We start from the raw sequence: 26,146 nt of genomic DNA, 5'->3' as shown, positions 1-26,146 counted from the left end.
TTGAATCCATTTTAAATTCAGACTAACAACAAAATGTGGAAAAAGTCAAGGGGTGTGAATACTTTCTGAAGGCACTGTACAGCAATAGATATTGGTGAGCTATGTCCAGTATATAAATATGCGGTGTGTATAAACAGTCTAACTAAAATGCTATATAGTATAAATATTAGACATAGCTTGTCAAATACAGTATGGATATTACATTTTCCAATTTAAGGGATTCCCTTTCACATACCTAATTACGCATGTGCTTCTACAGGTGTCTTGCTCCGAATTCTGTCTGCAGACAGCGACGGTCTCACCAACAGAATGTGGGCATCAGGAATGGATTGGGACTATTATGACCCGTGCTACGTGAGGGAGAGACACATACCCAAACAAAAAGATCACAAACCTGCATTACATACCAAGCATTATTGGGTATGATGCCCGAGAATTACGTTTTAATCTCATTTATATATTTTTAATATACTTTATTTACAATATTAGGCTATACATATTTTTCTCCAAATATTTAAAATAATAAAGAGCACTAACAGATCACTTACCAAATGTAAAAAAATTAAAATCCCCACCAGTTTGAGTTTAGTAAAGAATTGCTAATTCACTAATGTAAATCACATTTATTCCAAGACACTTACTTGTATGATTCACTTTTTTGTAATGCATTCATTTCACACAACTTTCAATGTTTAAAAGCACATTTTGATTGTGCACAAATTTCTTGTACTTTTCACTTAATGCACTATTAAACTTTCAATAAAGATTGTGTATTGGTTTCATGGTTGAAGTTCATTCCCATTTAAAAAGATCTATCCAAAAATGTACAATTGTTTCATGCAAGCAAAACTGACACCCACTTCACCAGTTCATTTATTATTTTCATTTCATACATTTTTTTAGCCCTATTACATTATATATATTTATAAAACAATGACAAGTCATAAGCAATCCCTCTCCTTTTATTACAGGCTAGTATTGAATTCTTCAATAGTGGCTAGTAAGAAGGCAGATGTACTCTACCCAATCCCCCACAGCCTTCTGTGTAAATCCTTACAAGTTTTGAAATGAATACATGTCCCCCAATGCCAGAATACAGACAAGCTGCAACATGCAGTCTCTAACTATTAAAGGGGGTGAGAGAGTTTTGTAAATAATATTAAATAGGCATTTTTTTAGTTTTAGTTGTGTGTGTGTGTGTGTGTGTGTGTGTGTGTGTGTGTGTGTGTGTGTGTGTGTGTGTGTGTGTGTTGCGGCACTGTACAGCTTTTCCAGAATGTATGTGAGGAAACTTTGGTCCACCGCGTGGTTGTGTTTTGGTCCACGGTGCGGTTTAACCATAGAGGTCGTCGTCGTTGTCCTCGTTGAAGACTGTACCCCTGCTGCCACCAGCAGAGCCCTGGCTGGGCCCAGCGCCTGGCGCAGAGCTAGAGGGGAACCTGAGATGAGAGGACGGGAAAGTCATTGTTTAGCTCAGTACAGTACATATCAAGGGGAACCAGCTTGGTAGTGCCACAACATTCCTTATGTAAGTAAACCTTATGGCATGTTAGCTGTACTTTGTAAGAAGAAAAGTTCAATGAATGTTCCCACTGGGTGTATATAGGCTATAAATGATCTAGGATATGAGAGCAGAAAAAGTTACCTAACAGTATTATTCAACATCATCGTCCGCTATGTGAAATGAGTGTTCTTACCGGAAGCTGCCGAAGCCTCTGCTCTGCTGTAACGTCTGTGCGAACATCTCGTATTTGCGGATGTCGTTGTCGCTGACTGAGCGGCGGGCGAAACGCATGGCCTCCTCAAAATGGTCTTTACGGATTTCTGGGACAGGGTCGTCCTCCTCAACCTCCTGTGGGGGCAAGCGCAATGGGGGGATAAATAATTGATATCTTTAAAATAACATCACCCTTTCTCTTCCTCCAGTATGTGTGTGAATTGGTTTAAGGTTCAATGCATTATCCCTACTCTTCTTCCTGTGTATAAATAATGTATAGAAATCTTAATGGTTTGTGTGTCCGTTAAAGAAATGCCCAGGTTGATTTACTCAGTCATTTAATAAGTAAGAGGTTAAGACACCAAGACTGGCTTTGTAGCATCTAGACTCATCATTGAAGTGTCTTAAAGGCCTGGGTAAGTCCAAAATCTCAAATATAAAATATATTTTGATTTGTTTAACACTTTTTTGGTCACCACATGATTCCATGTGTTATTTCATAGTTTACAATGTAGAAAATAGTAAAAATAAAAGAAACCTTGAATGAGTAGGCGTGTCCAAACTTTTGACTGGTACTGTATACAGTGCCTTGCGAAAGTATTCGGCCCCCTTGAACTTTGACCTTTTGCCACATTTCAGGCTTCAAACAAAGATATAAAACTGTATTTTTTTGTGAAGAATCAACAACAAGTGGGACACAATTATGAAGTGGAATGAAATTTATTGGATATTTCAAACTTTTTTAACAAATAAAAAACTGAAAAATTGGCCGTGCAAAATTATTCAGCCCCTTTACTTTCAGTGCAGCAAACTCTCTCCAGAAGTTCAGTGAGGATCTCTGAATGATCCAATGTTGACCTAAATGACTAATGATGATAAATAGAATCCACCTGTGTGTAATCAAGTCTCCGTATAAATGCACCTGCTCTGTGATAGTCTCAGAGGTCCGTTTAAAGCGCAGAGAGCATCATGAAGAACAAGGAACACACCAGGCAGGTCCGAGATACTGTTGTGGAGAAGTTTAAAGCCGGATTTGGATACAAAAAGATTTCCCAAGCTTTAAACATCCCAAGGAGCACTGTGCAAGCGATAATATTGAAATGGAAGGAGTATCAGACCACTGCAAATCTACGAAGACCCGGCCGTCCCTCTAAACTTTCAGCTCATACAAGGAGAAGACTGATCAGAGATGCAGCCAAGAGGCCCATGATCACTCTGGATGAACTGCAGAGATCTACAGCTGAGGTGGGAGACTGTCCATAGGACAACAATCAGTCGTATACTGCACAAATCTGGCCTTTATGGAAGAGTGGCAAGAAGAAAGCCATTTCTTAAAGATATCCATAAAAAGTGTCGTTTAAAGTTTGCCACTAGCCACCTGGGAGACACACCAAACATGTGGAAGAAGGTGCTCTGGTCAGATGAAACCAAAATCGAACTTTTTGGCAACAATGCAAAACGTTATGTTTGGCGTAAAAGCAACACAGCTCATCACCCTGAACAAACCATCCCCACTGTCAAACATGGTGGTGGCAGCATCATGGTTTGGGCCTGCTTTTCTTCAGCAGGGGCAGGGAAGATGGTTAAAATTGATGGGAAGATGGATGGAGCCAAATACAGGACCATTCTGGAAGAAAACCTGATGGAGTCTGCAATTGACCTGAGACTGGGACGGAGATTTGTCTTCCAACAAGACAATGATCCAAAACATAAAGCAAAATCTACAATGGAATGGTTCACAAATAAACATATCCAGGTGTTAGAATGGCCAAGTCAAAGTCCAGACCTGAATCCAATCGAGAATCTGTGGAAAGAACTGAAAACTGCTGTTCAAACGCTCTCCATCCATCACTGAGCTCGAGCTGTTTTGCAAGGAGGAATGGGCAAAAATTTCAGTCTCTCGATGTGCAAAACTGATAGAGACATACCCCAAGCGACTTACAGCTGTAATCGCAGCAAAAGGTGGCGCTACAAAGTTAACTTAAGGGGGCTGAATAATTTTGCACGGCCAATTTTTCAGTTTATTTGTTAAAAAGTTAATATCCAATAAATTTCGTTCCACTTCATGATTGTGTCCCACTTGTTGTTGATTCTTCACAAAAAATTACAGTTTTATATCTTTATGTTTGAAGCCTGAAATGTGTCAAAAGGTCAAAGTTCAAGGGGGCCGAATACTGTCGCAAGGCACTGTATAAACTCTGTATAAAACACTGTATAAAAATAACCGTCCCTTTTTCAGGACCCTGTCTTTCAAAGATAATTCGTAAAAATCCAAATAACTTCACACATCTTCATTGTAAATGGTTTAAACACCGTTTCCCATGCTTGTTCAATGAACCATAAACTGTCTGTAAACAATTGTTGGAAAAATGACTTGTGTCAAGCACAAAGTAGATGTCCTAACCGACTTTCCAAAACTATAGTTTGTTAACAAGAAATTTGTGGAGTGGTTAAAAAACAAGTTTCAGGTCTCTCCAGAGATGTTCAATCCGGTTCAAGTCCGGGTGCTGGCTGGACCACTCAAGGACATTCAGACTTGTCCCGAAGCCACTCTTACGTTTTGTTGGCTGTGTGGTTAGGGTCGTTGTCCTGTTGCAAGGTGAACCTTCGCCTGAGTCGGAGGTCCTGAGCGCTCTGGAGCAGGTTTTCATCAAGGATCTAATTACTTTACTCCGTTCGTCTTTCCCTTAATCCTGACTAGTCTCCCAGTCCCTGCCACTGAAAAACATCCGCACAGCATACTGCCACCACCATGCTTCACCGTAGGGATGGTGCCTGGTTTCCTCCAGACGTGACGCTTGGCATTCAGGCTAAAGAAATCGATCTTGGTTTCATCAGACCAGAGAATCTTGTTTCTCATGTTTGGAGAGTCCTTTAGGTGCCTTTTGGCAAACTCCAAGCGGGCTGTCAGCCTTTTACTGAAGAGTGGCTTTGGTCTGGCCACTCTAACATAAAGGCCTGATTGGTGGAGTGCTGCAGAGATGGTTGTTCTTCTGGAAAGTTCTCCCATCTTCACAGAGGAACTCTAGAGCCCTGTCAAAATGACCAACGGCCCTTCTCCCCCGATTGCTCCGTTTGGCCGGGCGGCCAGTTCTAGGAAGAGTCTTGGTGGTTCAAAACTTCTTCCATTTAAGAATGGGGGAGGCCACTATGTTGTTGGGGACCTTCAATGCTGCAACATTTCTTGTAACCTTCCCTAGATCTGTGCCACGACACAATCCTGTCTCGGAGCTACGGACAATTCCTTAAACCTCATGGCTTGGTTTTTGCTGAGGTGCACTGTAAACTGTGGGACCTTATATAGACAGGTGTGTGCCTTTCCAAATCAATTGAATTTACCACAGGTGGACTCCAATCAAGTTGTAGAAACATGAAGGATGATCAATGGAAACAGGATGCACCTGAGCTCAATTTCTAGTCTCATGGCAAAGGGTCTGAAAACATATGTAAATAAGGTTTGTTTATTTATTTTTTAATACATTTGCAAACATTTCTAAAAACCTGTTTTCACTTTGTCATTATGGGGTATTGTGTGTAGATTTATTAAAAAAAATGTTCATCAATTTTAGAAGAATGCAATAATAGAATAATGCAATAACAAACGTAACAAAGTGGAAAAAAGGGGTCTGAATACTTTCAGAATTTTCCATCAATTCACAAGAGGCTGAATGTATCTCACCGGAGGAAGCATCCAATGTATCTCACCGGAGGAAGCATCCAAGCGAGTGAAACAGTGCCCCTCGGTCTTATGCGGTCTGGTCAAAAAGAGTATGACATTGTTGCCGCCCATAGCATTGAATGCAATGGAAGCCAGCAAGCATTTGGCCTCCCTTGATAAAAAAAAGTATAAAATAATAGCCAATCAGCGTTGAGCTAAACTGAGTGAGCTAAACTGTGAATGGCCCTGGCGCATCAAAAAAAAAAAATCATAATAATTGACAAAAAAAAGTGTCAAGGGAAGCCAGTTTGGATTTGGCTTCACACCAACCACATTAAAAGCAAACGGTCATTGACAGAAAACATAAATTGTTGCATCTGGTTGTGTTGTAAAATTGTCCCTTTCCGAAATTAGCCATGGATGGAAATAGGGATTTGGACTTGTGGTTTTACTTAATTCTCCGTACTGGCCAATGACTGTAACGATGATTCTGATCCAACCATAAATTAATATATTGTGTCCCTGGCCTGAGAGGATGGAAGTTCAATATGTAGCTAGATGCAGTAGGCTAATGTTAACTAGCTAGTTCATCATCGCCCAGGGAGTAAGGCTAGCGAGCAAGCATTTTAGCCAGGTAGCCTAGGACAACAAAAACTAAAAGCGTGTACTGCATGATAGAGTCATAGACCGTTTCGACAACATGAAAGCGAGGCGGATAGCATTGTTGTTTCTCTACAAGTAGGGTAAGTCAACATGTTTTTTTCTACTTGCACACACAGAGCAATCAGAACCATTAACAGACATATTTAACTTACGTTGATTGGACTAAATTGTTTTTGGTATCTTTTAGTTGTCATTGTATTAGACTAAGCAGAGGTGATTTGATGATGTTGAAATGTTGCTGGAATAGTGGAGGCAGCTCCTGTTTTCTTTACGGCAATTGTCCATGATTCTAAATCAATAGTTGTTTAGAAGTCTGAAAATGTCTGAAACAGTAACTTACTTGACCGTGCTGTAGGTCATGTAACTGTTTGTTACACGTGCAAAATGCTTTGTGGACTTCACCGGATAGAGGTTGCTCTCCGGTTTTGTGATGAAACAAAGGTGTGGTTGAATTTATTCTGCCACGGTGTCTGCTTATTGTCTCGGCGTTAGGCCTATATATCAAAGTTTCAAGGCATATGAACTAACAGGTTTTAGTGCAAACAACGCAATTATCACAACACAGGTTGTAATATGGCTTGGCTTCCCCATTAATTTTAACTACTAGAGATTAGAAAGATGATATTCCCCTCTTTTCTACTGTAGATATGCAATTCAAAATGTTTTTAATTTCTATTTTTGCGGAGCTCTGGTCTAGACCGTGTCATTGAATAAATAAAGATGCAGTAGTGACTAAACTCACCATGGCTAAGGGGTTGGTCTGCCGCTCTCTCTCCCTCCTGATCTCATTCTCAATGGACTCCCTGATGGCCATCTTACAGGCCCTCTGACAGATCTCTGTCAGGTCAGCGCCAGAGAAACCATTGGTCATCTTGGCCAGGAAATCCAAGTCCACATCCTATAATCAGACAGGGGTGGAGGGAGTGTTAAAACCACTTCCAGACAAAGATCAAAACAGTAATGGGATTAGAAAACACTGATGTTTCCCACACACAGCAATTTCCATAATCGACAACTTTTCCACAAACAATCAATACCCATTACATGAAGCCAGCCTGGAATAAAGACATCTGATAAGCCCTGACCCCACCCCTCAAATCAGAACATGCTGACTGAGGAGATTGGAGAAACAGTTCAGTCAGCACAATGTCAGCGCATGGTCAAATACACATAGATGCTTGCCTTGGCGATGGGTGACTTCCTGAGGTTGGCGCTGAGGATGTTGATGCGGGACTTCTCGTCTGGCAGGGGGATGTAGATGAGCTGGTCCAGTCTTCCGGGCCTCAGGATGGCCGGGTCGATGATATCAGGCCTGGTACAGCACACAGTTTAGTCATTAGTCTTAACCTACATTTCTACACCTCATTATACGCTACCTTATTGTCCACCTCAGATCTAATTACATTCAACTAAGGTAGGGGAGACTACCACATATGATAATTGCAAGTAAAACCTTAATACATTTTTTTCTTTTTAATTGCTTCTAGCATCAACCACAGTACTAGAAATGTGTTTTTAACACTAAAACCGCTAAAGCAGTCATTTGGACTGCTCGTTCATTTTTATTGACTTTTCCTAAACAAGTCTATATCGATGTTAGAATCTTAATATCACAAAAAGAACTGGAGTTATAACCCGTTTTAGGAGGAAATTAAATTATGAGACGTTTCCAATCCTCCTCCCGACAGTAAAAAAATTAATATTTAAAAAAAGACCTGCTCTACTCCTTCTCCCAACAGTTGATAATCATCCCTATAATTGCCTCAAACGAAATCTAAAACTATCCCGAAACTATTTTCACACAACAGATTAAAAACACAATATATATTTTTATTTTACCTTTATTTAACTAGGCAAGTCAGTTAAGAACAAATTCTTATTTTCAATGACGGCCTAGGAACAGTGGGTTAACTGCCTTGTTCAGGGGCAGAACGACAGATTTTTACCTTGTCAGCTCAGGGATGTGATCTCGCAACCTTTCGGTTACTAGTCCAACGCTCTTACCACTAGGCTACCTGCCACATACAAAAGTATGTGGACACTTTCAGCCACACCCATTCCATAATTATGTAATCACCAATTGTGAATGAAGAGCAGGGCGGGCCATTCTATTGATTTGATCTATTCTAATTACAGTGAGGGAAAAAAGTATTTGATCCCCTGCTGATTTTGTACGTTTGCCCACTGACAAAGAAATGATCAGTCTATAATTTTAATGGTAGGTTTATTTGAACAGTGAGAGACAGAATAACAACAACAAAAAATCCAGAAAAACGCATGTCAAAAATGTTATAAATTGATTTGCATTTTAATGAAGGAAATAAGTATTTGACCCCCTCTCAAATCAGAAAGATTTCTGGCTCCCAGGTGTCTTTTATACAGGGAACGAGCTGAGATTAGGAGCACACTCTTAAAGGGTGTGCTCCTAATCTCAGTTTGTTACCTGTATAAAAGACACCTGTCCACAGAAGCAATCAATCAATCAGATTCCAAACTCTCCACCATGGCTAAGACCAAAGAGCTCTCCAAGGATGTCAGGGACAAGATTGTAGACCTACACAAGGCTGGAATGGGCTACAAGACCATCGCCAAGCAGCTTGTTGAGGTGACAACAGTTGGTGCGATTATTTGCAAATGGAAGAAACACAAAAGAACTGCCAATCTCCCTCAGCCTGGGGCTCCATGCAAGATCTCACCTAGTGGAGTTGCAATGATCATGAGAACGGTGAGGAATCAGCCCAGAACTACACGGGAGGATCTTGTCAATGATCTCAAGGCAGCTGGGACCATAGTCACCAAGAAAACAATTGGTAACACACTACGCCGTAAAGGACTGAAATCCTGCAGCGTCCGCAAGGTCCCCCTGCTCAAGAAAGCACATATACATGCCCGTCTGAAGTTTGCCAATGAACATCTGGTGAAAGTGTTGTGGTCAGATGAGACCAAAATGGAGCTCTTTGGCATCAACTCAACTCGCCGTGTTTCGAGGAGGAGGAATGCTGCCTATGACCCCAAGAACACCCTCCCCACCGTCAAACATGGAGGTGGAAACATTATGCTTTGGGGGTGTTTTTCTGCTAAGGGGACAGGACAACTTCACCGCATCAAAGAGACGATGGACGGGGCCATGTACCGTCAAATCTTGGGTGAGAACCTCCTTCCCTCAGCCAGGGCATTGAAAATGGGTCGTGGATGGGTATTCCAGCATGACAACGACCCAAAACACACGCCCAAGACAACAAAGGAGTGGCTCAAGAAGAAGCACATTAAGGTCCTGGAGTGGCCTAGCCAGTCTCCAGACCTTAATCCCATAGAAAATCTGTGGAGGGAGATGAAGGTTCGAGTTGCCAAACATCAGCCTTGAAACCTTAATGACTTGGAGAAGATCTGCAAAGAGGAGTGGGACAAAATCCCTCCTGAGATGTGTGCAAACCTGGTGGCCAACGACAAGAAACGTCTGAGCTCTAAGTCATGTTTTGCTGAGGGGTCAAATACTTATTTCCCTCATTAAAATGCAAATCATTTTATAACATTTTGACATGCGTTTTTCTGGATTTTTTTGTTGTTATTCTGTCTCTCACTGTTCAAATAAACCTACTATTAAAATTATAGACTGATAATTTCTTTGTCAGTGGGCAAACCTACAAAATCAGCAGGGGATCAAATACTTTTTCCCCTCACTGTATGTACCCTATATCAGTCAACCAAATTTAATCTAACCTGAACCTACACCTCCGAGGCCCAAGCGCAAAAAAGACAGAACGGTGCACACTGACCAGGTGCCCTCACCACCACCAAATGAAACAGTGAGACAGGAGAGAGGAAAGGACTGCCCCATTTGGATAGAACAAGCCGTTGACAGTGCCACCGGCCGATTATCAGCACAAAATGTCATCGCAGAGAGCAGGCCCTACATTTCAAGCAAAATAAAATAGATCAGCAACGCACTCACCAGCTTTGGTTGTTTATGTGACTTGGACATGCTCCAACTTATGTATTTGCAACTTATGTACAGTTGTGGCCAAAAGTTTTGAGAATGACACAAATATTAATTTTCACCAAGTCTGCTGCCTCAGTGTTTTTAGATATTTTTGTCAGATGTTACTATGGAATACTGAAGTATAATTACAAGCATTTCATAAGTGTCAAAGGCTTTTATTGACAATTACATGAAGTTGATGCAAATAGTCAATATTTGCAGTGTTGACCCTTCTTTTTCAAGACCTCTGCAATCTGCCCTGGCATGCTGTCAATTAACTGTTGGGCCACATCCTGACTGATGGCAGCCCATTCTTGCATAATCAATGCTTGGAGTTCGTCAGAATTTGTGGGTTTTTGTTTGTCTACCCGCCTCTTGAGGATTGACCACAAGTTCTCAATGGGATTAAGGTCTAGGGAGTTTCCTGGCCATGAACCCAAAATATTGATGTTTTGTTCCCCGAGCCACTTAGTGGGACAAAAATCACTTTTGCCTTATGGCAAGGTGCTCCATCATGCTGGAAAAGGCATTGTTCGTCAAACTGTTCCTGGATGGTTGGGAGAAGTTGCTCTCGGAGGATGTGTTGGTATCATTCTTTATTCATGGCTGTGTTCTTAGGCAAAATTGTGAGTGAGCCTACTCCCTTGGCTGAGAAGCAACCCCACACATGAATGGTCTCAGGATGCTTTACTGTTGGCATGACACAGCACTGATGGTAGCGCTCAACTTGTCTTCTCCGGACAAGCTTTTTTCCAGATGCCCCAAACAATCGAAAAGGGGATTCATCAGAGAAAATGACTTTACCCCAGTCCTCAGCAGTCCAATCCATGTACCTTTTGCAGAATATCAGCCTGTCCCTCATGTTTTTCCTAGAGAGAAGTGGTTTCTTCACTGTTCTTGACACCAGGCCATCCTCCAAAAGTCTTTGCCTCACTGTGCGTGCAGATGCACTCCCACCTGCCTGCTGCCATTCCTGATCAAGCTCTGTGCTGGTGGTGCCCCGATCCCGCAGCTGAATCAACTTTAGGAGATGGTCCTGGCGCTTGCTGGACTTTCTTGGGCGCCCTGAAGCCTTCTTCACAACAATTTAACCGCTCTCCTTGAAGTTCTTGATGATCTGATAAATTGGTTGATTTAGGTGCAATCTTACTGGCAGCAATATCCTTGCCTATGAAGCCCTTTTTGTGCAAAGCAGTGATGACGGCACCACCCTCCTTTTGAAGCTTCCAGTCTGTTATTTGAACTCAATCAGCATGACAGAGTGATCTCCAGCCTTGTCCTCATCAACACTCACACCTGTGCTAACGAGAGAATCACTGACATGATGTCAGCTGGTCCTTTTGTGGCAGGGCTGAAATGCAGTGGAAATGTTTTTTGGGGATTCAGTTAATTTGCATGGCAAGGAGGGACTTTGCAATTAATTGCAATTCATCTGATCACTCTTCATAACATTCTGGAGTATATGCAAATTGCCATCATACAAACTGAGGCAGCAGACTGTGAAAATTAATATTTGTCATTCTCAAAACATTTGGCCACGACTGTATGTAAGCACGAGCTGACAATAATTGGCTATTTATGACTGCAGTCAGACACATAGTCGTTCTATAAACTAGGGTACCACTTAGAATTTCCTACATTGGACAACTTGTTACAGCTGCTCATAAGTCATTGATAATAAATTAGCAAAAAAAATTAACGTCATTACATTAAGATGAGCTATATTCAATACAATTCACAAGTTGATTTAAAACCTGTGTTTAACCCCTTTATCATGGTCGGTGTCGTGACATAAAACATGTGTGACAGAGTGTGCCAAACTGTCATCAAGGCAAAGGTTGGGTACTTTGAAGAATCTCAAAAAGATATATTTTTTTTGTAACCCTTTTTTTGGTTACTACATGATTCCATGTGTTATTTCATAGTTTTGATGTCTTCACTATTATTCTACAATGTAGAAAATAGTAAAAAAATACTTTTAAAAACCCTTGAATGAGTAGGTGGGTCCAAACTTTGACTGGTACTGCATGTCACCAATAGGCCTAGTAAGTGTACCGTTAATCCCCTGTCATTTGGTTTCATACATTTCTGTTCATGCATGTATTAAGTACGTCCATTTACCATTCTCATTCTCGGAGTAGAAACATTTGCAGAGTTCACAATCTGCTACACTTGTGAGAAACAAGTTTTGTTTTATTTCCTAACCATTACGAGTTTTGCCAATCTTCTCATTATCTTTTGTTTGGATTGCTTCATGAGTGAGCATTTGTCTGTTTTTTGTGTCCTGATAACGTTGAGGGAGCACGCATAGAAGTAAACCTATCTGGCCTGCTGCATGCAAATGTAGGAAAGTGCCCATTTGGCAATGCCTGATTTCTGATTGTCTTAACTAATGATAGTTCCTCAGTATTTAAAAGATCTTTCCAGCACTCCTGGCCTCGATAATCACCAAGTCTCGGTGTGAAAGAGCAAAGATCCCATATATCCAGTGGAAGCATAATAAAAAACTGTCTGTCCTGAGCTCACTGGCGGGCCAGGAATAGGCTAGTTGATAGAATGTTGCAAGTCCGCTAGGGACAGCTTCAGGCGAAAGGAAGTCAGGCGGAGTAGAGAGATGAAGGAGATTGAAAGAACCTGAATTTATCAGGATATTGTTTTATTTGTCAGCTTTAGGCCTATGTATTTTACTTAGTCGACGATGAAAGTTATAGGCCTACTGCTGCATTGGCCTATAGGCTATCTCTGAGTTCTATGCACATTTCTTTAGCTAGCCAATGGACAGCCATATGGCAGTGGCTGGTGCTCTCGCCTTTGTTGAATTTGAACTTTTAGATTTGTATCATTTTCCTTCAGATTTTTTATGCTTAACCACGTGACAATGATTGAGAAACGTTATTATTGAAATTAAACTGTTCCACGAAAATGTGCATATAAAAATAATCATAACTTTTACGTAGAAATGGTAGGATAAATTGTAAGCTTCCCTAAAGTTAAAACTCACAAGCTGCTTATGGTCTTTACTACAGTATAACACCTATTTTAAAAAAAATGGTGAATGTGCAAGTGCGTGCACGCCTATGGATATCAAAGGCCCGTCCAACTGATTAGTTCTGTCGCTGGCCCTGAAAGACAGTTGATGTCTGGATCCACGTTGGATCTAATAACCCAAGCGAATTGATGTTGATCATCTGTTCTCTGTTAGATTTAACAGACAAAGCATCGAGGTAATTAGTTAATGTTTTCATATGTTTTTGTCCCTCGAATTGGACACCAAATCTACAGTGCGCAATTGTGTAGGTTAGACTACTGCGCAACACCCAACGCTATTCCTATTAATTATTCTGGATTTAATGACAAGAATTTACATAGCCTAGTGGGCTTATTCACAATATCATCTGGTAATGAAATAACATGACACATATGTTTTGTGTTCCGTGTTAGACCTGCAATTTTAAACATTACAATTGGCTTGAAGTAGCCTACATGAACTTGAATTTGGAGCTCAGAAATTCAAGTACTAGAGTAGGCCTACTTTGAAAATCTGATATTTATGCAATTTGGTGCTTAAAGTAATTATTGTAGCCAATTAATACGTTCTCCTGCTCCCTTACACTGAACAAAAATATAAAAACACAACATTCAAACGTTTTCAAAGATTTTACAGAGTTACAGTTCATAATGAAATCAGTCAATTGAAATACATTCATTTAGGCCCTTGTCTATGGATTTCACGACTGGGAATACAGATATGCATCTGTTGTTCACAGATACCTTAAAAAAAGGCAGGTTAATGGACTTTTAAAAAGGCAGTATCTGGTGTGATCAGTTGCCTCATGCAGCGAGACATCACCTTCGCATAGAGTTTATCAGACTGATTTTGGCCTGTGGAATGTTGTCCCACTCCTCTTCAATGGCTGTGCAAAGTTGATGGATATTAACAGGAACTGGAACACGAGGTTGGACACGTCGATCCAGAGCATCCCAAACATGCTCAATGGGTGACATGTCTGGTGAGTATGCAGGCCATTGAAGAACTTGGACATTTTCAGCTTCCAGGAATTGTGTACGGATCCTTGCATCATTGGGCCGTGCATTATCATGCTGAAACATGAGGTGATGGCGGCGGATGAATGGCACGACAATGGGCCTCAGGATCTCATCACGGTATCTCTGTGCATTCAAACTGCCATCGATAAAATGCAATTGTGTTCATTGTCTGTAACTTATGCCTGCCCATACCATAATTCAACAACGTTGACATCAGCAAACCGCTCGCCCACATGACGCCTTGATGGTTGGGGTATTCATTTTGATTTTGACTTTATAAAAAGATGCTGTCCCCGCATTCCAACAAAGGCAAAGGCACTACACAAAAAAAATTGATTTAACAATGAAAGTATTTTTAGTGTTTTGTTTTTACATATAACCGACAGTAACAAACTAATAAAAATGCTATTGTGTTATTTGTAGAATTATTATTATTTTTAATTCTAATGTTACCTAAAACCTTCATAAACACAACAAAATTATTATTTTTGTGATAGCATATATGGAATGTATTAATTACATTGTTCGATGTTGCAGTCTGAATGACTGCTCATTAGCTTGAAGAGGGTGGTCCCTCGAGGACCAGCGGTTCTAGTGTTAAACTCAATTAGTGAGAATAACAGTGTAGCAAAGTGAGCGGTTAAGAGGGCTGACCTGTTGGTGGCGCCGATGATGAAGACGTTCTTCTTGCTGGACATGCCGTCCATTTCTGTCAGGATCTGGTTGATGACACGGTCGGCCGCTCCGCCACCATCACCCACGTTGCCGCCACGTGCCTTGGCGATGGAGTCCAGCTCGTCAAAGAAAAGCACGCAGGGGGCGGCCTGGCGAGCCTGGAACACAAGAGGGCTTAGGAGGGTACAATATAGGTTTTGCAACGGAAAACGAGAATAAGCGTTTCTTGGACGAGTCAAGGTTTCCAGGTCGCAATTGTAAATGAGTACTTGTTCTCAACTTGCCTACCTGGTTAAATAAATAAATAAATAAATAAATAAAGGTTGGTCCCTCCCGTTTCAGTAGTTTTTCTTCCGTTTATGCCTAATAAACACCTCCCAGGTTTCACATTTATTAACCATCTTTGTGCATGTGTAAAACAACAATGAAATACCAGACAATCAATAAAAACAGTTCAAATACATGTAAATATGAGGTTAGAGGGATCTGAAGCCATGATAAATTGGTTTAGCCTTACCTTGTCGAAGATCTCACGAACGTTGGCCTCGGACTCTCCAAACCACATGGTGAGCAGCTCAGGTCCTTTGATGGAGATGAAGTTCGCCTGGCACTCGTTGGCGATAGCTTTCGCCAGCAGGGTCTTACCACAACCTGGGGGCCCGTAGAATAGCACGCCCTTGGACGGAGTCATGCCGAACTTCAAGAACTTGTCTGGGTGCTCCACTGGGTACTGAAGAGAAGCGCAGACCATGAAGGTTAACCAAGATCCACTACAGACAAGCAAAACAGACCAGAGAAATTAACTGTACTCTTCACTCTATTGATAAAAAAAAAAATCAACAAATGACATATTAGCTTTTATGGCATATAAAGCTAAATCTTATCAGTAATGTACCCATGACTATAACATGGCTTACCTGTACAAGCTCCTGGAGTTCCCTCTTGACGTCCTCCAGACCTCCGATGTCCTCCCAGCTGATGTTGGGCACCTCAACCACCGTCTCTCTCAGGGCTGAAGGGTTGCTCTGGCTTAGAGCCCACTGAAACAACACGCATACAAATCAGTTAGTCCTGCTGGTTAAGAGATTCTCTGCTACAACTGGTTCTAATGCTTAATGGTACCTGGTCACATTTTGGGGAGATAACTTAAGCATAAAGTGCTGTCCTGAGACCATTAGAAAAAAGACAATTGCTGGATGCTGCAGATTTACATAGTGATGAAAAACAAAGGTGAATAAAGTGCTCTGTGCTAAGCTACTTTGAGTGGTGTGTGTGTGTGTGTTAAAGGAGAAAATAATCCAGTTCATTACTCTGAAGTCGTCCATGGTGACAGCCAGGGAGCTCATGACCTCTGCGTCGATGGTTTCGTCCTCCAGGTCGATGAGATCCATCTTCTTCCTGATGGCCTGCAGGGCGGCTTCAGAGCACAGAGCGGCCAGGTCAGCACCCACATGGCCGTGAGTCTGATTGGCAACCTGGAGGACACAGATAGACATGGTCACACATACAGTGGCGATACAGACACAGAATCGATATGGCAGTGAATGAACTTGAAAACCCACTCACAACTTTTCATTCCACCTTGCGCACACACACACAAAATGGCGATGGTGAGTTACATTGACAACCTCCCTCTGTAAATGACAGTAGGGCTATACACACCTGCTCGAGGTCCACGTCGTCGGACAGTTTCATGTTCTTGGTGTGTATCTGGAGGATCTCCAGTCTGCCTGTGGCGTCAGGGATGCCGATGTCCACCTCCCTGTCAAAACGCCCTGAGGAGCGACGTCACACAGTGAAGGTCAGTCTCACTAACCAGCATAGAAATAGATTCCATTTCATTGTATTTCTTTGTTAACATCAACCCTGATGATTCACAGCTAGTAATGACAAAGAATCAACATTGGATGAAGATATTCATCAAATATGGTATATCAAATATAAGAGGCCTCCGACAAACACAGAACAGAAACTGTTACATTCTAGGTCTACAAGTGCATTGAGGAGGGATCGTACCAAATCGCCTCAGGGCGGGGTCAATGCTGTTGGGCCTGTTGGTGGCTGCCATGACGATGACGTGAGCGCGCTGCTTTAGGCCATCCATGAGTGTGAGGAGCTGGGACACAATGCGCCTCTCCACCTCACCGTGTGTCTGCACAGGACAACATAAAAAGATTAATGACATTCTCGGGTGACCCTAAAGTCCCTTTCTCACCATGTCTTGTTGACGACGCCGTTCACGCCAATTGCAAAATATGGTCCTGCTGCAATCCCTCAATTACTTATTCAGAACAGGTTCGTTTTGTGTCTTTTCGCATGCGAAAATAAGCTGCTGATCAATATACACTGAACAAAAAAAATTAATTAGGCTCTTATCTATGAATTTCACATGACTGGGCAGGAGCGCAGCCATGCCCACCCACTGGGGAGCCAGGCCCAGCCAAATAATGAGTTTCTACCCCCCCAAAGGGTTTTATTACAGACAGAAATACTCCTTAGTTTCATTAGCTGTTCGGGTGGCTGGTCTCAGACTATCCCACAAGTGAAGAAACCGAATGTGGAGGTCCTGGGCTGGTGTGGTTACACGTGGTCTGCGGTTAGAAGGCCAGTTGGACATACTGCCAAATTCTCTAAAATGACATTGGAGATGATTTATTGTAGAGAAATTAACATTCAATTCTCTGGCAACAGCTCTGGTGGAAATTACTGCAGTCAGTATGCTAATTGCACGCTCCCTCAAAACATCTGTGGCATTGTGCTATGTGACAACTACACATTTCAGAATGACCTTCTATTGGCCCCAGCACAAGGTGCACCTGTGTAATGGCCATGAGGTTTAATCAGCTTCTTGATATACCACACCTGTCAGATGAATGGATTATCTTAGCAAAGGAAAACATTTTACTAACAGGGATGTAAACAACTTTGTGCACAACATTGACAAATAAGATTTTTGTGCATATGGATAATTCTGGGATCATTTATTTCAGTTCATGAAACATGGGACCAACACTTTACATGTTGCGTTTATATTTTTGTTCAGTATAAATTATTATCTGGGACAATATATATTAGGCTATATATTATAGGCCTGCCAAAGTGAACCTAGGCCCTTCCTACCCACTTCTCAGTAGTTGGTATTCAGACACACCTTCATAAGGTGCTTAAACGGGCTTTGCATACGTGGTTCCATTGTGCGCACTGAATAAATGTAATTCAACTGCTGAAAACCCTCCCACTTGCTGGCCAACAGTTTCCATTCAATAGGGTTTTCAGTACATTTATCTTAAGCCATCCCTTTAAATACGGTGTACCTTTTAGTTTGAATTTTGTCAAACTCAATAAGATTTATCGAGAGAACGGGTTCAGAATATTAAGGACCAATGAAAGAAAGCCATCTAAATATATGCATATTTGTTTCTGTTTCAGCATCAATTGGTAGATCAAACAAAAAAACTCTGATCTTGTAGATTATGTAGGGTTAATAAAGTATTTACGAATCACAAAAAAAAAAAAAACTGGTTTAAAAGCCTTTATCCACAAAACAAAGAAAACTGTGGTTTGATTCATTCTGAAAATTGCCACATTCAGTTCTTCAACCCAAGGTAATGTTGGAAGATTAATGTATATAGAATTATAATTAGGGAGACTAGTGTACAATAATAGTAGGCTACACCCTCATCTATTGCCTGCACTAACCATGGAACTTTGTGATGACAGCCAATTATTGCGCCACGAGTTGGCGTCAAACTGTTACGTCTTGGTCTGCACACCACAGCGATTTAATTAGCCTACATGTATTTTTTATATATATATATTATCATCAACTGTTACTAATGATCCGCAGCAACAACCACATGGCCATGACTGCGTTTACAGAGGAAGCAAATTAAGTTAAACAAAACAATGTAATTAAATGGAATGATAATGTAGGCTATACCAACTGAAGTGAACTAACAGTAAATTGGCAGTTCAATATGTGTTGTTATTTGGCCTACTGATAGTCGATACTGATAGTGGCTAATAAATAACATGATAGAAATAAGAGAAATTTGGGCTAGTCTATAATTAAGACATTCCAGAGTGCCCATCCCTGCAAATTAAAAAGATTGTACAATAACAATTCTGCACAATGGCACAGCATTTCATAAACTTTACTGTGGGAAAGTTGATATGCTTCAGTTCCTGCCATATTACTGTTTCACATGTAAATAGATTAAGGTCAAATATATCTAAAACAAGTGTCATTTATATTTACAATTCACTTAACCAAAACGGATTACTCATTTACAGTGAGGGAAAAAAGTATTTGATCCCCTGCTGATTTTGTACATTTGCCCACTGACAAAGAAATGATCAGTCTATAATTTTAATGGTAGGTTTATTTGAACAGTGAGAGACAGAATAACAACAAAAAAATCCAGAAAAACATGTCAAAAATGTTATAAATGGATTTGCATTTTAATGAGGGAAATAAGTATTTGACCCCTCAGCAAAACATGACTTAGTACTTGGTGGCAAAACCCTTGTTGGCAATCACAGAGGTCAGACGTTTCTTGCAGTTGGCCACCAGGTTTGCACACATCTCAGGAGGAATTTTGTCCCAATCCTCTTTGCAGATTTTCTCCAAGTCATTAAGGTTTCGAGGCTGACGTTTGGCAACTCGAACCTTCAGCTCCCTCCACAGATTTGCTATGGGATTAAGGTCTGGAGACGGGCTAGGCCACTCCAGGACCTTAATGTGCTTCTTCTTGAGCCACTCCTTTGTTGCCTTGGCCGTGTGTTTTGGGTCATTGTCATTCTGGAATACCCATCCACGACCCATTTTCAAAGCCCTGGCTGAGGGAAGGAGGTTCTCACCCAAGATTTGACGGTACATGGCCCCGTCCATCGTCCCTTTGATGCGGTGAAGTTATCCTGTCCCCTTAGCAGAAAAACACCCCCAAAGCATAATGTTTCCACCTCCATGTTTGACGGTGGGGATGGTGTTCTTGGGGTCATAGGCAGCATTCCTCCTCCTCCAAACACGGCGAGTTGAGCTGATGCCAAAGAGCTCCATTTTGGTCTCATCTGACCACAACACTTTCACCCAGTTGTCCTCTGAATCATTCAGATGTTCATTGGCAAACTTCAGACGGGCATGTATATGTATTCTTGAGCAGGGGGACCTTGCGGGTGCTGCAGGATTTCAGTCCTTCACGGCGTAGTGTGTTACCAATTGTTTTCTTGGTGGCTATGGTCCCAGCTGCCTTGAGATCATTGACAAGATCCTCCCGTGTAGTTCTGGGCTGATTCCTCACCGTTCTCATGATCATTGCAACTCCACGTGGTGAGATCTTGCATGGAGCCCCAGGCTGAGGGAGATTGACAGTTCTTTTGTTTTTCTTCCATTTGCGAATAATCGCAACCAACTGTTGTCACCTCACCAAGCTGCTTGGCAATGGTCTTGTAGCCCATTCCAGCCTTGTGTAGGTCTACAATCTTGTCCCTGACATCCTTGGAGAGCTCTTGGTCTTGGCCATGGTGGAGAGTTTGGAATCTGATTGATTGATTGCTTCTGTGGACAGGTGTCTTTTATACAGGTAACAAACTGAGATTAGGAGCACTCCCTTTAAGAGTGTGATCCTAATCTCAGCTCGTTACCTGTATAAAAGACACCTGGGAGCCAGAAATCTTTCTGATTGAGAGGGGGTCAAATACTTATTTCCCTCATTAAAATGCAAATCCATTTATAACATTTTTGACATGCATTTTTCTGGATTTTTTTGTTGTTATTCTGTCTCTCACTGTTCAAATAAACCTACCATTAAAATTATAGACTGATCATTTCTTTGTCAGTGGGCAAACGTACAAAATCAGCAGGGGATCAAATACTTTTTTCCCTCACTGTACCTAGCTCTTATCGATAGCTCTTATTGTTATTTCTATCTGAAAAAATAAAGTAGATGGTTTTTCCACTTCCACCTTACTCATGGTTTCCTCACGCGTAAAGGTGGTGGAAATAAGTAAAGGTCAGAATACGGCGTCTGTGGACACCTCCTCCACACCTTTATATATTTGATCTCCACACCCAAAAAACTGCACACTATTCTCATGCTTAAGTTAAAGATCAGAAAGTGCATAGAGAGAAAAGTGCATAAAGGGAATTACGTCCCATTTACATGCGCTTAACCTGGGTCGGAATTGGGTTCAATTTCCATTCAGAAAGGTTCCTGAAATACAGTACCTTCAGAAAGTATTCATACCCCTTCACTTTTTCCACTTTTTGTTGTTACAGCCTGAATTAAAAATGGATTTAAAAACATCTATACACAATAAACCATAATGACAAAGTGAACACATGTTTTTGGACATTTTTGCACAATTATTGAAAATGAAATATATCTCATTTACATAAGTATTCACAACCCTGAGTCAATACATGTTAGAATCACCTTTGGCAGCGATTATAACTGAGTCTAAGCGCTTTGTACACCTAGATTGTACATTACTCTTTAAACAATTCTTCAAGATCTGTCTGTCTAGTTGGTTTTTGATCAGTGCTAGACAGACATTTTCAAGACTTGCCATAGATTTTCAAGCCGATTTAAGTTAAAACTAACTAGGCCACTCAGGAACATTCAATGTGGTCTTGGTAAGCAACTCCAATGCATATTTGGCCTTATGTTAAAGGTTATTGTCCTGCTGAAAGGTGAATTCATATCCCACTGTCTGGTGGAAAGCAGACAACCAGGTTTTCCTCTAGGATTTTGCCTGTGCTTAGCTCTATTCCGTTTATTTTTATCCTAAAAACCTCCCTAGTCCTTGCCGATGACAAGCATACCCATAACATAATGCAACTCAGTGATGTGTTGTGTTTGCCCCAAACTAGAGGTCTTCACGGATGCAACAGCCCCGGAATTCTAAGGTCAATTCTGACTTATCTCGGATCTGGTTTGGGTCTGATATAATCGCCACAGGTCTCAGTAATGTGTAATTAAAATGTATTTACCGACTGGACCCGATTAGACCTGTCCTCTGTTAATTTAGTGTTTGTGTGATGAGAACTGCGCAAGCTTGTTATCGGTGTCAGCCAATTGAAACTCAATAAAACGTATAGCTTATGTCCAGCTGAAACTGGTTCCGGCTGCTCACCTCATGTGCCCCTGCTGGGGTGGGGGGAGAGAAAAGGAAAGAAAGGAAAAGAGCCTGGGCCTAGGCTACTGTTGATCGTGAAGGGCGAGTCCTTTTTCATTGAATTAAAACAAAAAAGTTCAAGGAGAAAGAGTATAGTGAAAATAATGCAAAAAGGGGAATGTCCTCTGGAACAAGTTTTAATATTGTAGTGGACAAAGAAGAGAAGACCATTGGTGAGGACAAATGGACTGTTTGCAACTCGCTTTCAGGTTTGATGCAATTGTTTGGTCATTATTATTGTAAATCATTATTATTGTAGGCCTATTTAATCATCTAAACCTGTCCTTTAAATTGCCTATGCAAAAAGTTACATTTTGTTCGAATTAAGTTAGAACTGTATTTTTTTTCAATTTTGTGCTCCGTATTTAGTTTAAGGTTAAAAGTAGGCCTGTTGTAAAAGAAATAGCATGAACCTATTGCTGTCATTTGTTGGGCAGGCTTACGGTATGCAATTTCCTTTCTTGGTAATAGCTGCAATATAGGTCTGTTCAAAACGTGTTTTTGAAAGTTTCATTCTGTAGCGCCATTTTCGTTGGTCAAATTAAGTTCCAGCTGTAATGTTGTCTGACGGAATATAATATAATTTACGGAAGGCCTACTATGCTACTCGCACTCAAACCATGAAAAGGAAAAACCAAAGAGTGCAAGATGCAAAACTAAATTTAATGCCTCAATATAATAACCTGTTCGTATTTTCTCTATAAACAATGACTTGACTTACTTTTGATTAATACCCTAATAAAGTCAAGCAACTTTTGTGAAGGTTTTATTTGTTGTATAGCTATTATTAGGCTTAGCTACTGCAGGCCTATGAAGGCAGTGTGCACTGGTACTCCAACTGAACTATTACAGTTGAGGAAGAAAGTTTTAGGCCTACCAGAGTTACTGTTTAAATGTAACAATATAATAAATATCTTTATAAAAAATATTCTGATCGAAAATGTATGAATTAGCCTCCTTCTGAATGCCTATATCAGTAGCCTCTCTGACAAGTGTTAACAAATCCATGTCAATGTTGGGAACTCTGGGCTATTTTTTTTTTAAATATGAATATCATACAGTGGACGCCTAGGCCTATATGCATGCAATGCCCAGATGCATTTAGGAAAGTAAAAAAAAAACAATAGACTATACGGTTTTCAATATGCTACACATCAAAATGCAAATCATTTGTTTCTTATTGGTTATAGGCATTTTAAGGACACATAAGTGTGGATCATTTGGCCAATATCGCTTGTTTATTGACGGCGCTGGCAGAGCCCAGTTGGAGGTTTCTTTTGAACTCTCTATTCTCGGCTCTGAACGGGTCTCTCGGTTCCCAACTAGCATGGGTCTGTTTTTCACGGTACTTTTTGGAACGGGTCTGAATGTCCCTCTGGTCCATTTGGAACAGGTCTCCATTTAAAATAATTTATGCATATTGGGTCGGGTGGAAAAGCCACGGAACGGGTCAAATTCAGCCGAGCAGTGAATTTCAAACAGACCTTACAGATAATTCTGTGGGGTACAGGGATGAGGTAGTCATAAAAAAGTAATGTTGAACACTATTATTGCACACAGTCCATGCAACTTATTATGTGCCATGTTAAGCTAATTTTTACTCCTGAACTTACACTACATGAAGAAAAGTACGTGGACACCTGCTCGTCGAATATCTCATTCTAAAATCATGGGCATTAATATGGAGTTGGTCCCCCTGTGCTGCTATAACAGCCTCCACTCTCCTGGGAAGGCTTTCCACTAGATGTTGGGACTTGCTTCCATTCAGCCACAAGAGCATAAGTGAGGTCAGGCAATCATGATGGGCGAATAGGCCTGGCTTGTGGTCGGCGTTCCAATTCATCCCAAAGGTGTTCGATGGGGTTGAGGTCAGGGCTCTGTGCAGGCCAGTCACGTTCTCCCACACCGATCTCGACAAACCATTTCTGTATGGACCTCGCTTTGTGCACGGGGGAATTGTCATGATGAAACAAGAAAGGGCCTTCCACAAACTTGCAAGCACAGAATCGTCTAGAATGTCATTGTGTTGTAGTGTCAACATTTCCCTGCACTGGAACTACGGGGCCTAGAACGAACAGCCCCAGACCATTATTTCTCCGCCACCAAACTTTACAGTTGGCACAATGCATTGGGGCAGGTAGAGTTCTCCTGGAATCCGCCAAACCCAGATTTGTTCAATCGGACTGCCAGATGGTGAAGCGTGATTCATCACTCCAGACAACGCATTTCCACTGGCGGCGAGTTTTACACTACTCCCGCCGACACTTGGCATTGCGTATGGTGATCTTAGGCTTGCGTGTGTGGCTGCTCGGCCATAGAAACCCATTTCATGAAGCTGCCGACGAACAGTTCTTGTGCTGATGTTGCTTCCGGAGGCAGTTTGTAACTCGGTAGTGAGTGTTGTAGAGGACAGAAGATTACGAAGCACTTCACGCTTCAAAATTCGGTGGCCCCGCTCTGTGAGCTGATGTAGCCTACCACTTCGCGGCAAAGCCGTTGTTGCTCCTAGACATTTTCACTTCACAATAACAGCACTTACAGTTGACCGGGGCAGCAGGGCAGAAATTTGACAAACTGACTTGAAAAGGTGGCATTCTATGACGGTGCCACGTTGAAAGTCACTCAGCTCTTCAGTAAGGCCATTCTACTGCCAATGTTTGTCTAGGGAGATTGCATGGCTGTGTGCTCGATTTTATACATCTGTCAGCAATGGGTGTGGCTAAAATAGCCAAATCCACTCGGAAAGTATTCAGACCCCTTGACTTTTTCCACATTTTGTTTCCCTCATCTACACACAATACCTCATAATGACAAAGGAAAAACTGATTGAGACAGCTTTTCACATTTATTAATAACGCAAAACGGAAATATTAAATTTACATAAGTATTCGTTTACTCAGTTGAAGCACCTTTGGCAGCGATTACAGCTTTGAGTGTTCTTGGGTATGATGGTACAAGCTTGGCACACCTGTATTTGGGGAGTTTTGCCAATTCCTCTCTGCAGATCCTCTCAAGCTCTGTCAGGTTGGATTGGGAGCGTCGCTGCACAGTTATTTTTAAGTCTCTCCAGAGATGTTAGATCAGGTTCAAGTACAGGCTCTGGCTGGGCCACTCAAGGACATTCAGAGACTTGTCCCGAAGCCACTCCTGCGTTGTATTGGCTGTGTGCTTCTGGTCGTTGTCCTTTTGGAAGGTAAACCTTTGTCCTAGTCTGAGGTCCTGAGCGCTCTGGAGCAGGTTTATATCAAGGATCTCTCTGTACTTTGCTCAGTTCATCTACCCTCAATCCTCACTAGTCTCCCAGTCCCTGCTGTTGAAAAACATCCCCACAGCATGATGCTGCCACCACCATGCTTCACTGTAGGGATGGAGCCAGGTTTCCTCCAGACGTGACGCTTGGCAATCAGGCCAAAGAGTTCAATCTTGGTTTCATCAGATCAGAGAATCTTGTTTCTCATGGTCTGAGAGTCCTTAAGGTGCCTTTTGGCAAACTCCAAGCCATCTGTCATGTGCCTTTACTGAAGAGTGTCTTCCATCTGGCCACTCTACCATAAAGGCATGATTGGTGGAATGCTGCAGAGATGGTTGTCCTTCTGGAAGGTTCTTTAATATTCACAGAGGAACTCTGAAGCGACTATTGGGTTCTTGGTCACGTCCCTGACCAAGGCCCTTGTCCCCCGAGTGCTCAGTTTGGCCGGGCGGCTAGCTCTAGGAAGAGTCTTGGTGGTTCCAAACTTCTTCCATTTAAGAATGATGGAGTCCACTGTGTTCTTTGGGATCTTCAATGCTGCAGAAATGTTTTGGTACCCTTCCCCAGATCTGTGCCTCGACACAATCCTGTCTCGGAGCTCTACGGACAATTCCTTCGACCTCATGGCTGCTTGGTTTTATGCTCTGACATGCACCGTCAACTGTGGGACCTTATATAGACAGGTATGTGCCTTTCCAAATCATGTCCAATCAATTTAATTTACCGCAGGTGTACTCCAATCAAGTTGTAGAAACAGGATGCACCTAGGGATGGGTATCGTTAAGATTCTAACGTTATTACTACTCTTACTGATACTGCTTATCGATCCGGTACTTCAACAGTATTCTTATCAGTTCTTTTTGTTATATTTTATGAAGAAAAAAAATTAATAAATTAAGAACAGAATCAACATTGCTTTATTTTCTGAAATATAAAATAAATAAAATAAACAATTATTTACAGCGATGGAAACAGCAATCT

The 26,146-nt window shown here is 41.5% G+C and overlaps 1 protein-coding gene across 1 annotated transcript in view; it reads right to left on the bottom strand.

The window, feature by feature from the left end:
- Window positions 1–460: 460 nt before the first annotated feature.
- The window catches only part of LOC115203811 (transitional endoplasmic reticulum ATPase-like), a 43,249-nt gene continuing 17,563 nt past the window's right edge, over window positions 461–26,146 (bottom strand). Inside the window, exons 9-18 of the mRNA XM_029768828.1 lie at window positions 16,756–16,891; window positions 16,402–16,514; window positions 16,050–16,214; window positions 15,657–15,779; window positions 15,257–15,469; window positions 14,719–14,897; window positions 7,221–7,350; window positions 6,781–6,936; window positions 1,698–1,852; window positions 461–1,439 (exon numbers count right to left, since the gene is read on the bottom strand). Coding sequence (XP_029624688.1) covers window positions 1,334–1,439; window positions 1,698–1,852; window positions 6,781–6,936; window positions 7,221–7,350; window positions 14,719–14,897; window positions 15,257–15,469; window positions 15,657–15,779; window positions 16,050–16,214; window positions 16,402–16,514; window positions 16,756–16,891 — 1,476 coding nt within the window. The 3' untranslated portion in view covers window positions 461–1,333. The remainder of the gene's footprint in view (window positions 1,440–1,697; window positions 1,853–6,780; window positions 6,937–7,220; window positions 7,351–14,718; window positions 14,898–15,256; window positions 15,470–15,656; window positions 15,780–16,049; window positions 16,215–16,401; window positions 16,515–16,755; window positions 16,892–26,146) is intronic.

Source organism: Salmo trutta, chromosome 12 (genome assembly GCF_901001165.1).
Source record: "Salmo trutta chromosome 12, fSalTru1.1, whole genome shotgun sequence".
In the NCBI taxonomy this organism is placed as follows: Eukaryota; Metazoa; Chordata; class Actinopteri; order Salmoniformes; family Salmonidae; genus Salmo; species Salmo trutta.
Note: the sequence above shows the minus strand (reverse complement) of the source record. Positions and strands in the feature narration are given on the sequence as shown.